Raw genomic sequence first — 12,909 nt, forward strand, 5'->3', positions numbered from 1 at the left:
TTTCCATAATGATGATGTCATTCTGCATGTACCTCTAATCTCTCTCTCTCTCTCTCTCTCTCTCTCTCTCTCTCTCTCTCTCTCTGTGTGTGTGTGTGTGTGTGTGTGTGTGTGTGTGTGTGTGTGTGTGCATGTTGATCGTAGCTGCCATGGTTGGAGCAGATTTCTCATCATGGTTTTATTTTATTTTACTGGTATGTATATAGGTGTTTTTCTTCATGCGTGTCTGTGCCTGATGGCTTCAGAGGCAGGAAGAAGGCACTGGGTCTTCTGACGGTTGTCAGCCTCCATGCGGTTGCTGGAATCAAACCGGGTTCTCTAGAAGAGCTTCCATTTGAGCTTTTCTATATACTTAGCCACAATTTACACATGTACCCCTAGGGAATGCTAGTCAGATAACTTTCCATTTTAAAATCCAATTGTCATTTTTTACTACTCAATAAAGTTCCCTATATATTTTCAGTATCAACTCCCGCCCCATCAGATAAGTAGTTTCTACAGATTGAAGCCAGTTTCTGCCTTTCCTACCCAGTCTAACATTCCTCGGTGCCCATGAACTCGCCTTTTCACTACTCGAAGTTAAAAAAAAAACTAAGAAAAACAAAAACAAAAAAACAAAGGAAAGTCATTGAAAATGGGAGAGTTGCCATACTGGAGAGCTGATGGATATCTACCAGATTCAACTGGGTGTGGTGGCTCTTGTCAGCAATTTCAGCACTGGGAAGATCACTCTGGGTTCAAGGGTAGCCTGTGCTTCACAGGGAGTTCCAGAATATCAGCAGGTGCTACAGAGTGAGACCCTGTCTATTATGACCCTGTCATTATGATGATGATGATGATGATGACGACGACAACAGCAGCAACAATAGAAAAAAAGCTGATTTCAGCATTTAGTTGGCATGAACTTACAATTAGGTTGTTGTACTTTACGGCTGATAATTATTTTATTGCCAGTGGCGCTTGTGTTTTTACATTTTCTCTAAATTTCTCATGATATTGGAAGAGACAGTGAACACGGTGTATGAACCTCACTAAGAAAGCCATGCTAAATATTGACTACAAACCAACATTTTAACATTGAATTCTATATCATAAAATTATAAAAGAAAAACAACACACTTAACTACCCAGAGAATGAGTCTGTATTGCAAGGCGTGATCCCCTGAACACAGTTTTCTTCTGAGAATCGCTATCAAGAAAGGTTTTACAGAGATATCCTCTTCCGAGAGTCACTCCCTCAGCACGCTGCACTGCTGTTACCGTCAGCCCTGTGTAGAGAATCCAAATCAGATGGACTCCTACGTGTCACCCAACTACTTTCTTTGTTTTTCTCTTCTTCCTGTCCGACTTGCACTGCCGACTCCAGCCAGGCCAGCATCCAGCAAACTTTAGCAGGAAGTTACACATAAATCGATACCCCCTGGCGAGGTAACCCGAGAGGCGATCTGAAGTGATCACTCTCAGGATCCTTGCTCCAAAAGGTAATTGATCTTCCATTCCGTGAGACTATAAAAGCAACGTCAGGCAGACTAAGCAAGAGGAGGGGAAGAGCGAGGAACACCTAGGTAGCTGACTTCTAGTGAGAGGAGGGAAAAGGCAGATTCTTCTGAAGTTACCCTCCAGGCGCTGAGACGACATGGTGCCTACCATCTTGCTCAGTGCCCTCCTGCTTCATCTCACTGACGTTGTGGCTTCAGAACCGTAAGGGAATTCCAAACTCTCTGTATCGAAGTACTGACAATATCATTTTGTTAAATGGATTCCACCTTAAAAATCTACTTGGTTCGTTATTCTATTTCACCCTCAGCAGCCGAGTGCTGGGCTAACCTCTAAGTGTTGAGAAAATGCCAGAGTGGTTACTATTTTGTTAAGTCACCATGGTGTGCATCCAGTTTACGGTTATCCTGCCTGTAAAAAAAAAAAATGCACAGTTGGGGGAATCCTTCAATAGCTCAAGCTGCTGTGGGTGGGTGTAAAGAAGTCTCTAGACTTGTTTGCAAAGTGCCGGCTCTTCTCTCTGTGCAGGCGATACCTCCTGTGGGTTTCTGCTGTGGTACAGCGGTTTTCCTCAGAAAAAGCCTGCCTTCACCTTGTAAACCTCAACGAGTCTGTGTCCTTGAGCATCATCCTAGAGTATGCCGGAGTCAACACTACTATTTTTGACCAGCGTGTGAAAGAGGGGGACTTCTATGCTTGTGCAAATTTCAAAGTGAGGCACCAAACTCAATGCCGCAGGAATATGAACCTGTTCTCTTAAGGTTTCTTTTCAATGATAAATCTTAATTTTGTGTGATTCGCAAAATCTACGGGGTCTGTGAAAATTTTCAAGAGAAGCAAGAAACAAAGGGGAAACTTCTGATGTGCAGCATACCTTGCCGCTGTTGTTGGCAATTTTCTGCTATAGGAAATGAGACGACTGCTGTTTTAGACAGTGAACATGCCTCACAGAGCCTAAAAGGAAATGGGGTTGGGGGGGTTAAAGGGTAGAGGGCTCTGGCTCAGGGAGACATAAAAGAAATAGACACCAGGAAGATCAACCTGAGTCTATTAGAAAAGACTCATCTACGGAGCTAGCAATCGCAGCAGAGAGCCTTTGCTGGGAAGTGATGGGCACACAAGGCTTTGTCTGTCTCTCCGTCTAAATGAAGACACACAGTCTTCCCCTCTCTGCTCTTCATCACAAACAGGTGTCTCACGTGTCCCCGGAGCAGCTGGCCTTTGTGACACTACTTGTTCAGCAAAACACTCTTATAATCTCTGAGAGAAGAGCTGTAGCAGTCGCTGCCGAGGAGAACGCCACTTTTGTGCAGACAGACACACCGGTCCACAAACCTGGAGACACGGGTAAGTCACTTTAAAAAATGCTTCCTACGAGGTGACGTGCAAAACAGAATAAAGCTTGTCTTTAACACCACTGACTGCTGCATTCTCATAATTCCTATAGTCACAGTGCCATTAGATCCGGGAGCTTGTGTCTGGCTTCATAAGACTGTGCGTTCTTTGATTGCACACAAGTCCTACTGACGAGGCTTCACGGTACAGTGGTTGGCAGAATGCAAAGTTGTAATTGTTTGATCTAAACCAGTGATCCATTACATACCCATTGGACAAGCTCATTAATTCTCCTTTTCAAGCCAATTCTTTGAGTGAAGGTAATGAAAGTTTCTTTGGACTTTCAGGGAAGCAATGAGAGTCATTGTTAAAAAAAAAAAGAAAAGAAAAGAAAATAGTGCCAATAACAGCAAAGACCTCACCAGCAACATTTAGGAATTCTACTGTTCTATTTTTATGTCGATTGTTATTACACAAGAAAGTCAGCCAGAGCCTTTCTGCTTTCTTAATTATTGTTCTAAGCAGAATGTAGCACAAAGAATACCAAGCTATAATTCAAAGACTCTTGCTTCAAAGCTTAGCTCTGTTGAGCAGTGATTGACTTTTTGAGATATACTTTCTTCATTTGCAAAACAAAAGGGTTAGAGATGAAACCACCTGTCCCTGTATCCTGATTCATATTGCATATTTCTAAGATTTAATAAAAAACAGAACTGAACGTGGAGTTTATTTTGGCTTACACAATAGACATTTATTTCTGGCAGCTGAAGCACTCACAGATGTGAAAGTGCCGGGGCTGGTTTCCTCCAAGGATTCTCTGCCGTGCTCTGACTGATGTGACTGTGTCTGGGGCAGGGGAGTTCCTCCAAGGAGTCTCTACTGTACTCTAAACAGCAGGCTTATATAGGCTTCTTTCCTTTTTCTTTTATAATTAATTTTAAGTCAGCCCACAAGGCAGTGCATTTCATTATGCTATTTTCCCATTTAATATTACAAAGATAATGCCTAATATTCCCTTTCCTGATATTACTAAGGTATTAGAATACGCTGTACATTTTAAAGAGCTAACATTTGTCTTTTGTAGTTCTGCTAAAATACTTTAATTTTGCTAGTACCATTTTCAAGGAAAATTATACTTATCCATTCCCACAAATGTCTTACATTTATGTCTTTATGGATAAGTCTTCACTAATTCTATTCCAAGATATCTCAGTTTTATAGGGTAAAAGCTTCTAATGTCAGCTTGGGGGACAACAAGAATCATCAACAGAGGGATAACAAGTACAAAAATAGATTTTTCCCCAGTGGACTCCTAACCTGAAAGGGTCAGATCAGAGGTTGGGGGAAAGGAATGTGGTATCCTGTGATGGACAGGCAATTACTTAGGAATATATCTTAAAGTGATCATCCCCATAAGGTGGGGCTCACAAGAAAAACCACTTTACAGCTGTCCTCTCTTTTCCTTAGTTCACTTTCGCGTTGTGACACTGAACACCTGGCTGAAGCCTGTTGATGACTTGGTGAGTCCATAACTTCTAAAGGTACAACGAGATTGAAATCTAGTCATCAAATCCATTGCTGTACAGAGCACCTTCCCGGAATGTAAGCCAGCATCCGTCAGATACCTGCACACCCATACTTATTCCTGTGCTAGTCACGATCACCGAGGTATGGAGCCAGCCTGATGTCCATCGGCAGATAGGTGGACAAAGCAAATGTGGTGTGCATAATGGAGTTTTATTTGACCATAAAGAATGAAAGTTTTCCAGTTGCAGAAAAAAAATAAATGGAACTAGAGGTCATGGTATTAGATCAAATTAGTCAAACCCAAAAGATAAAGACCATGTTTTCTTTCATATTTAGGAACACACACACACACACACACACACACACACACACACACACACACACGGAAGCAAAAGGAGAGGTGGGGTGGACAGGAGAGGGTACTATGAAGTGAAAATGAGCACGACACAATGATATATATGTATGGAAGTATCATAACAAAGACCATTGCTTTATACACTAGCTAAAAGAATTAATTAAAAATAAATCTTGGAACTGATACTATTTAGCGAAAGAATGTCTCACTAAAATATTAATCTGTGTTTTTCCTTTCAGTACCCTTTGATCACCGTTCAGGTAAGGCATCTACTTTCTGTATCCAGTTTAAAAAAAAAACATTCAGATTAGGAATGGGGTGCTTCTAATTTTCAGTTTTATATAAGTGAAAATTAAGATGATTAAAGCAAACAGAACAGAAATCTGCATCTGAAGACAATTAGATGTATGATTAAAATGTAATTTGGAGAGCTCTGAAGATACCTGGGAATCCTGATTTCTTGTCCATGAATCCTTAAGAATAATGTGCTGACAATTGCAGACTCCTTTGTTTTTCCCACTGTATGTTATAATTGTAGATCATACCATTCTACGTCAAATCAAACACTCATCATTTTTTTTTTTTGCCAAACTAAAGTCGTCTTTATTGTGAAATCTAAGGTAGCTGAAACCATAGAAACAAATGCTTGCCGGGGGTGAGCAGTGGAGGAAGTGGTATTGCGGTCAAGATGTCCAGAACACTCATCATTTAATTGGTTGTATTTACAGCTTACTTGTAAATAACAACAGATCTCAGCACCTGTAGTTTTGCCTCTATATACAGTGTGGGCTACCAATATTAGCTAATTTTAGGGGTATGGGAGCCAGGTTCATAATTCACAGTCAGATGGGCAAACACAAGGTACTCATAAACTTCCTGCTGTCCTACGGTGTGGGTGCTTTAAACTTTTCATATTGAAGTGAACCGCTCACCCCTAGTGACATGAATTTCAGGTGAGCTGTCTCAGGTTCTCTACCTTACCCAATAGTTTGCTTTCACATCTGACCCAGGTAACATTGTGTTCTCACAAAGCTTCACTCTGGCTTAGACGAATAAAAGTTGACCATTCCCAAGTCACAATGTGTCCGTGTGGGCACTCTGAACAGCATCAGTACAGGGTGAAGTGTTTTTAGCCACCTTGTAAAACGGCTCTTTGGGGAAGAATTTATTCTGCCCTGTGACATCCACTCACGCCTAAGCCAGCGTGGGGTCTCATGAGCAGCTTAACAGAAAGGAGGTCCAGGATATTAGGTTTTCTAAACATTATAGGAGAGTAAAACAAAGCACCTTAAAACTTTTGAAATGGCAGTAAGTAACTATTTTGTTTCCTTACACAATCTGTTAAACAAGATCTTTTGAATCAAATCTTTTAAACACCATCTCTTTAATCGGAGTGTAAAATATTTAAGTGAACTTGTGTGTGTGGCAATGGGCTGAAAGCAAATGAAGGTTACCTTCTGACAGCTGTGCCTGCTTTTTAAAAATCACAGAAATCCCACTTAGGTGCTATTGCATAACCCATGATCAACATAGAAAGGGACCAAGTGGAAATCTGTGACAACCATTTTTAATTAAATGACATATTGCTTTAATTACATCATACATGGGTGCATGGGTATTTTGCCTGCATGTACGTATTTGCACCATATGCATGCAGGGCCTGCAGAGGCCAGAAGAAGGCCTCAGATTCCCTGGAACTAGAGTTACATATAGTTGGGAGCCACCATGAAGGTGCAGGGAATAGAACCTAGGTCTTCTAGAAGGATAACAAGTGTTCTTAACCTCTGAGCCATCTCTCAGGCTGCCCCACTGTGACAATCACTTTAAATGTTTGTTAGAATGAGTGTTCTCTTGTACACTCATTAGTCTGAATCTACTCTGCTTTGGGGAACACTATTTTGAAGTAATTATGTTGAATTTTTAATTCTTTGATTGTGCTACTCTGCTCTGGAAAGATAAAAACCAAAGGTATCAGTTATAAATTATTTTTCCATGAATAATAGTTTTAAGAATGTATCGATTGGACTTGAACAATGTTGCAGTAGTTACACTGTTTCAGTGTTGAGGTCATTAGTTAAGTATTATAACAGTTCACTCTATTTCCGGTAATTATGGAGAATACCCAGAATAAAATGGAAAGGGGAATTTTCACAGACAACCTCTGACTGTCATTCTTCATTCACTGTTTTCAAGAATCCCCAAGGCAATGTGATTTTTCAATGGATAAACGTGACCACTTTCAGAAACATCACCCAGCTCTCATTCCAACTGACTCCAGAGCCAGTATTGGGGGATTACATGATCGTCATAAAAAAACAATCAGGAATGACGGTGGTGGATCATTTCACCGTTAACCAAGATGGTAACCAAGTACTGTTTCTGATTCTCCTACACACAAGTTCAAAGTAACAGAACACAACGCTTTAGACACAGGTGTAGGAACTGAGCTCCAGTTGGGTCTCTGCTGTCTGCCCTTCTGTTTCATCCTGGGTCCTCTCTATGCCTCATTCTGGGCCCAGGTCTTACTCTGATCCTTGCCCACTCCTTCCCTCACCTAAGAAATTATCTCATTTTCTGAAATTCCGGTAGTCTCCTAGAAAAGATCTAAGAGATTAAAATATAACAATGGGTGATTTTTTTAGGCTAAATAAATAAATACACCAGCTACTACCACCACTATCACCATCACCACCACCACCACCACCACCACCACCACCACCACCACCACCAACACCACCACCACCACCACTACCACCACCACTACCACCACCACCACCACCACAACCACCACCACTACCACCACTACCACCACCACCACCAGCAGCAGCAGCAACAACAACAACAACAGAAACAATAAACTGACCTTTAATGAGGGACTTTCACAGATACATGGAAACAGTTTGCTACAGTTGCTGTAGCTTTGCTTTCCAACTTTGTCAGCTGACCTGTGGGTTTTTTGTTGGTTTGTTTGTTTGTTTGTTTGTTTGTATGTTTTGTTTTCAGTATTGCCCAGATTTGAAGTTGAGCTTACTGCACCAGGGACCATAACTATCGCAGACAATCAGTTTCCAGTGGTTATGTGTGCAAAGTAAGTGGATATTCATTTATCCCCCCAGGGTAAAATCACCTTAAGCTTCACCATAGAACTTTATTTATACACCTATATTAAAATTATTGTAGATATTTTGAAATGTTAGAAAATTATAAAGAAAAACATAGTAACAAAACTCCAGTGCGTTCTACCAATCGCTAACACATTGTAGCTGATTTCCACCTTGTGCTTTCTGAAATTTTTCTCTGGTTATATTTATTCTTTTCTGCCCATTCTATCTAATATTTAAAAATGTGTGACTCCACATTTTTCTAGCCTTTCTATCAATTCCAATTCCATACCTTGTAAGTGAATCTTCTTAGGAAAATAGGGGTTTTACTTACTGTTCTATGATATAACATGTAATCTATCACATTGTGCTTCTAGTAATTGGTACATTTGTAGTAGAGCTCTTCTGTCAAACTGTATAGTAGCCTGATTTAGAACTGGATTGTTTACTTAAGAAACATTTCCCTAAGGGGAATTGCCAAGTCAAAACATAGATTCTTTTAGTCTTTAAAATGCCATGTTGCTCCCCCTAACTCCAGACACTGTTATGAAGGGACTGGCTTCATTAGACCATCATCTAGTGTTCTCACTTAAAACCAGAAAATATATTATAATATATTGTGTTATAATATATTATATAATTATATAAATTATAACATTATAATTTAGTTTGAATTTATCTGAGTCCCTTAACATAAAAACATCCTACCTGATCTCGGCAGCATTTATCTTCTATTTGGAAAATTATTTCTGATGCCCTTTATCCTTTTTGTGAAATCTTTTCCTTTTTTGTGTTTTTTTCTTTTTTTTATTGGATATATTTCTTTATTTACATTTCAAATGTTATTCCCTGTCCCAGTTTCCTGCCCATAAGCCCCCATCCACTCCTCCTTTCTCGTAAGAGTGTCCCATGCATACCACTTACCACCCATGCACACCCTTTACCACCACTACCCCCGACATTCCCCTGCACTGGGGGTCCAGCCTTGGCAGGACCAAGGGCTTCCCCTTCCACTGGTGCCCAACAAGGCTATTCTCTGCTACATATGCAGCTGGAGCCCTGCATCAATCCATGTATAGTCTCTTGGTAGTGGTTTAGTCCCTGGAAGCTCTGGTTGGTTGGCATTGTTGTTCTTATGGAGTTGCAGGCCCCTTCAGCTCTTTCAATCCTTGCTCTAATTCCTCCAATGGGGGTCCTGTTCTCAGTTCAGTGGTTTGCTGCTAGCATTGACCTCTGCATTGGACATGCTCTGGTTGTATGTCTCAGGAGAGATCTATATCTGGTTCCTGTCAGCATGCACTTCTTAGCTTCATCAATCTTATCTAGTTTTGGTGGTTGTATATATATGGGCCACATGTGGAGCAGGCTCTGAATGGCCTTGTGATATCTTTCCAAAAATGTGTAACAATAATTTGAAACAGATACTATTTACTAGGGGACAGCTACAAAAATTATTCTCACGATGCCATGAGATAGGAGCTGTTATCATCTCAGTTTTATAGAGAACGATCAGCTGTAAGAACTGGGACAACACCAGGCGTGTGGGTCTTCTGAGTGGACAGTTATTCCTGGGCAGCTTGGTGCCGTCCTTGACAAACAACTGTTGAGAGCTGTGGGATGCCTTAACAGACGACATTAAAACACTGACCTTTGAATATTTCTTAATATACGGAAGCAGCAGTCTGTAAAGGGTTACCTGGGAAACGTGACCGGAGGCGGGGGGGGGGTCTTCATGATCTCCCTGAGAATCTTGAAATCAGTCTGTCTCTCTTAGAGAAGGATCAGACATTTCTCTGAGTTTCAGCGTAGAGTAGCTGAATGTGTCCAATATATTTGAGATCATAGATAATCTGTGTTGAAACGCTGGGATAGATAATATAAAGATGAAGAAATCCAAGATCCAAAACTGGTTTCATTAGAGAACATTTCTACAAACCAAGAACCCACATTATCATTAAATGCACTAAAAAAAAAAAAAAAAAAAAAAAAAGCAACCAAACTGAACACTGGAGAGCCCACTGTCTTTTCTTGGGTTATCCTGAAAACACATGCAGACCAAATGCTAACACAGTCTATTCTGACTTCTTGAAACCTCCTTAACATAGGTGCCAGAGGGATGAATAAGAAGCCAGCACCTTAACTGGACAGATGGCTCAGTGGTTAAGAGCACTGGCTGTTCTTCCAGAGGTCCTGAGTTCAATTCCCAGCAACCACATGGTGGCTCACAGCCATCCATAGTGGAATCTGATGCCCTCTTCTGGTATTCAGGTGTACATGCAGACAGAGCACCTGTACATAATATGTGACGTTATGTGGCGTTAGTAGTTTTGATGTGGTCTGAGTGTCTGACAGTGCAACCGCTGAGGTGAAGAGTGCTAGGTCAGCTGCCCACACTTTCCTCTCGCCTGCAGATTTAGTTTGGAACCGTTAGAAAAAGAAAAAGCAGTGGCAAGCCAGATTATATCAGCAATCTCAGGAATGAGTAGGTTTTTAAGAGTGAAGACAGGGGGTTGGGGATTTGGCTCAGTGGTAGAGTGCTTGCCTAGGGAAGCGCAAGGCCCTGGGTTCGGTCCCCAGCTCCAAAAAAAAAAAGAATTAAAAAAAAAAGAGTGAAGACAGAATATTGACACATAATTATCTCATCATCTACTAAAAGTCACCCAGATCACAAGAGAAGGACATTCTGTCTCAAACAAAGATGGTGACCTACACTCCAAAGCCGTATGCTAACCTGTAAAGAATCTTACTTTATAAACAAAAGCCATTGGGAAGAGCACTGTTAGCCCAGCATTGGTCTGGCCTCTATTTCACCTGTGTTAAAAATCAAAACTTGTGGATGGTTTTAGTGACATAGGCTGGTTTGAAATCTCACAAACACAGAGCACGTTAGCAGAACGGATGGCGCAAACATGGCGGAAGTGAATGACTTTGACCTTCGCTTCCCGGAAATGCAATGTGGAGAAGTGAGTTACTTCTCAGTTTTGTAACCAAAATTACTAGAGGAAAAAAATGAGTTAAATGTTGCATTAAGCATAGGACCAACACCAGTGCTGGACAGTTATTGAAAGAGCATTGTACTCTTCGAGCTTAAAACACTCCATTTTATTATACGCAAATTTTGCACTTGTCCCTAACTTTATAAATAAAGTCAAAATAATCCTCAAATTATAAAAACAAACGAAGAACATAATGCCTGGTTTTGCCTTTGGACTTTAAGAAAAAAAGGTAGTGTGCTTTAGCAGGAGAAAAACTGTGAATGCAATGTTGGCGCCTGCATACACTCTTGATGTCAACACATCTAATGCGTTTTTATGTTAGATGGCAGTAAAATAAGAATAAGTTTTAAAATACTGGTCTGGAAAGACTTCAACATCCAGAATCATCAAGTTTTACCTATGTACACATGCATTTACTAACAAAACCAGCTCATTTTCCAACACTTGTAACAAATTACGTATATCTCAAAGTTTTGCTCATTAAGTTTTTCTCCACTGATATATTGATCATCTAAAATTGAATGAAACTGAACTTCGTTTTCTTTTTTAAACCAGCCAGATCCTCTTCATAAATTAAATGTCTAATTTCACCTGAACTCTGTGGGAGAAAATAGCCCTAAAGGCAGTTAGATGGAAACACCCGGTTTCCAGACTTCATATACGATTTCTGGTGAGGCCGGTAATTGTCACTACGATGTTGCCCATCTGTAATCACAGTGCTCCTTTTCCCACTAGGTACATCTATGGCCAACCTGTGCGTGGAAAAGCCCAGATCAAAGTGTGCAGAGAGCTCTTCTCCCCGGGGTATTGTGAGAGCAACGAGAATGAAATCTGCGAGCAGTTCACTCTGCAGGTGCAGACCACGGGCTTACTCCAGAGGGAACTCCTCACTGGCACTTAAGGCCATCTCTAAAAAGGACTCCCAGCACTGTTATTGTGTGGCTAGTGGGGGTGAGAGCTAAGTCAGGGGAAGAACATGAAGATCATGTTTCACCCAGTTCCTCGACTTCTGGGTGCTTTTGCCCGTAGGAGTTTAGACCTGCAGAGTTGCTCATCGGCTTCCTAAGTTCTGTACTATCTGGGTGGTCTCCACAGTCTTTCCTTGGAGAATCCTTCCTCACACAGCTCATTCAGAGACACCGCAACCCAGAATGCTCTGTGTTCGTTGTTCCAGACTTCCGGTCTCCTTCATTCTAAATCCCAGCTATGAACGCCTCACCTAGTCTACTGGGCTTTATCTTTATGAATATTTTTTCTGTGTCTATAAGTCACTGGTTTTAATTTTATCTTTTTAAATTCTCTTTTAAGGGTTTTTTTTTAATTCACACATATGCCTTCATGATACCTAGTGCAAGTCATAGCTTCGAGGTCCAAAGGAATGAGCGTGTCCTTGCGATGTTTAAAATTTGAAGTTAGTGCATCTTTCTTATTTTAAATATAACTAAATCTACAGATTTCTAGTTATTGTTGTAAGTAGCGAAAACGTACTTTTTCCCTATTTCAAATAGCAGATCTTAACAGCTGCAGACTTCAACGTGCTTCGTCTAAGAGCGTTGGTCCGTCTGTTGTTAGTGTTTCTCCAAGGGCTTAAATTCTTATTCTCAGGATATCGTTAGTTTTGTCCGCAGCCTTTAACTGTTTCATGCCTACCCTGCTTTCAGGAGAAGCATAGATATCCCCTTCTCTGATGGAAGTCTCCCGGCTTTAACTCTTTTTTTTTCTTCCATTCAATAACTCAGCGAGGGGAAATCTGGGTACACAGGGGCGGAAGGTACCGGTGCTAAAGTCCCATGAGCCTCTTGGGTCCCTAACTTTTCCATTCCACCTCTGCTTATTTTTCAGCTGAAAGATGGCTGTGCTTCTTACATTGTGAGTACGAAAGTCTTCCAGCTGTACCGCTCTGGGTTGTTCATGACGTTGAATATTAACGGAGTGATTACAGAATCTGGAACAGGTAACGATGGTATCTTACGGGCAACTTCCTCCCACTGAGGGGAAAAATATGAGGTTAGCAACATCAATTATTAATTACGAATTAGTTGTCCGTCACTATGGTAAAATGAAGCCTCTTTAAAGGTGGCCTTTGTGGGGAGTGGAG

At 40.9% G+C, this 12,909-nt stretch overlaps 1 protein-coding gene across 1 annotated transcript in view; it reads left to right on the forward strand.

Annotated features, from left to right (window-relative positions):
• Positions 1-1,636: 1,636 nt before the first annotated feature.
• Positions 1,637-12,909, forward strand: part of LOC116904573 (ovostatin homolog) — a 42,201-nt gene continuing 30,928 nt past the window's right edge. Inside the window, exons 1-9 of the mRNA XM_032907372.1 lie at positions 1,637-1,701; positions 2,026-2,209; positions 2,688-2,844; positions 4,300-4,352; positions 4,954-4,974; positions 6,908-7,076; positions 7,718-7,802; positions 11,547-11,664; positions 12,654-12,765. Of these exons, the coding sequence (XP_032763263.1) occupies positions 1,637-1,701; positions 2,026-2,209; positions 2,688-2,844; positions 4,300-4,352; positions 4,954-4,974; positions 6,908-7,076; positions 7,718-7,802; positions 11,547-11,664; positions 12,654-12,765 (964 nt within the window). The remainder of the gene's footprint in view (positions 1,702-2,025; positions 2,210-2,687; positions 2,845-4,299; positions 4,353-4,953; positions 4,975-6,907; positions 7,077-7,717; positions 7,803-11,546; positions 11,665-12,653; positions 12,766-12,909) is intronic.

The sequence above is a fragment of the Rattus rattus genome, chromosome 6, assembly GCF_011064425.1.
Source record: "Rattus rattus isolate New Zealand chromosome 6, Rrattus_CSIRO_v1, whole genome shotgun sequence".
Taxonomy (NCBI): Eukaryota; Metazoa; Chordata; class Mammalia; order Rodentia; family Muridae; genus Rattus; species Rattus rattus.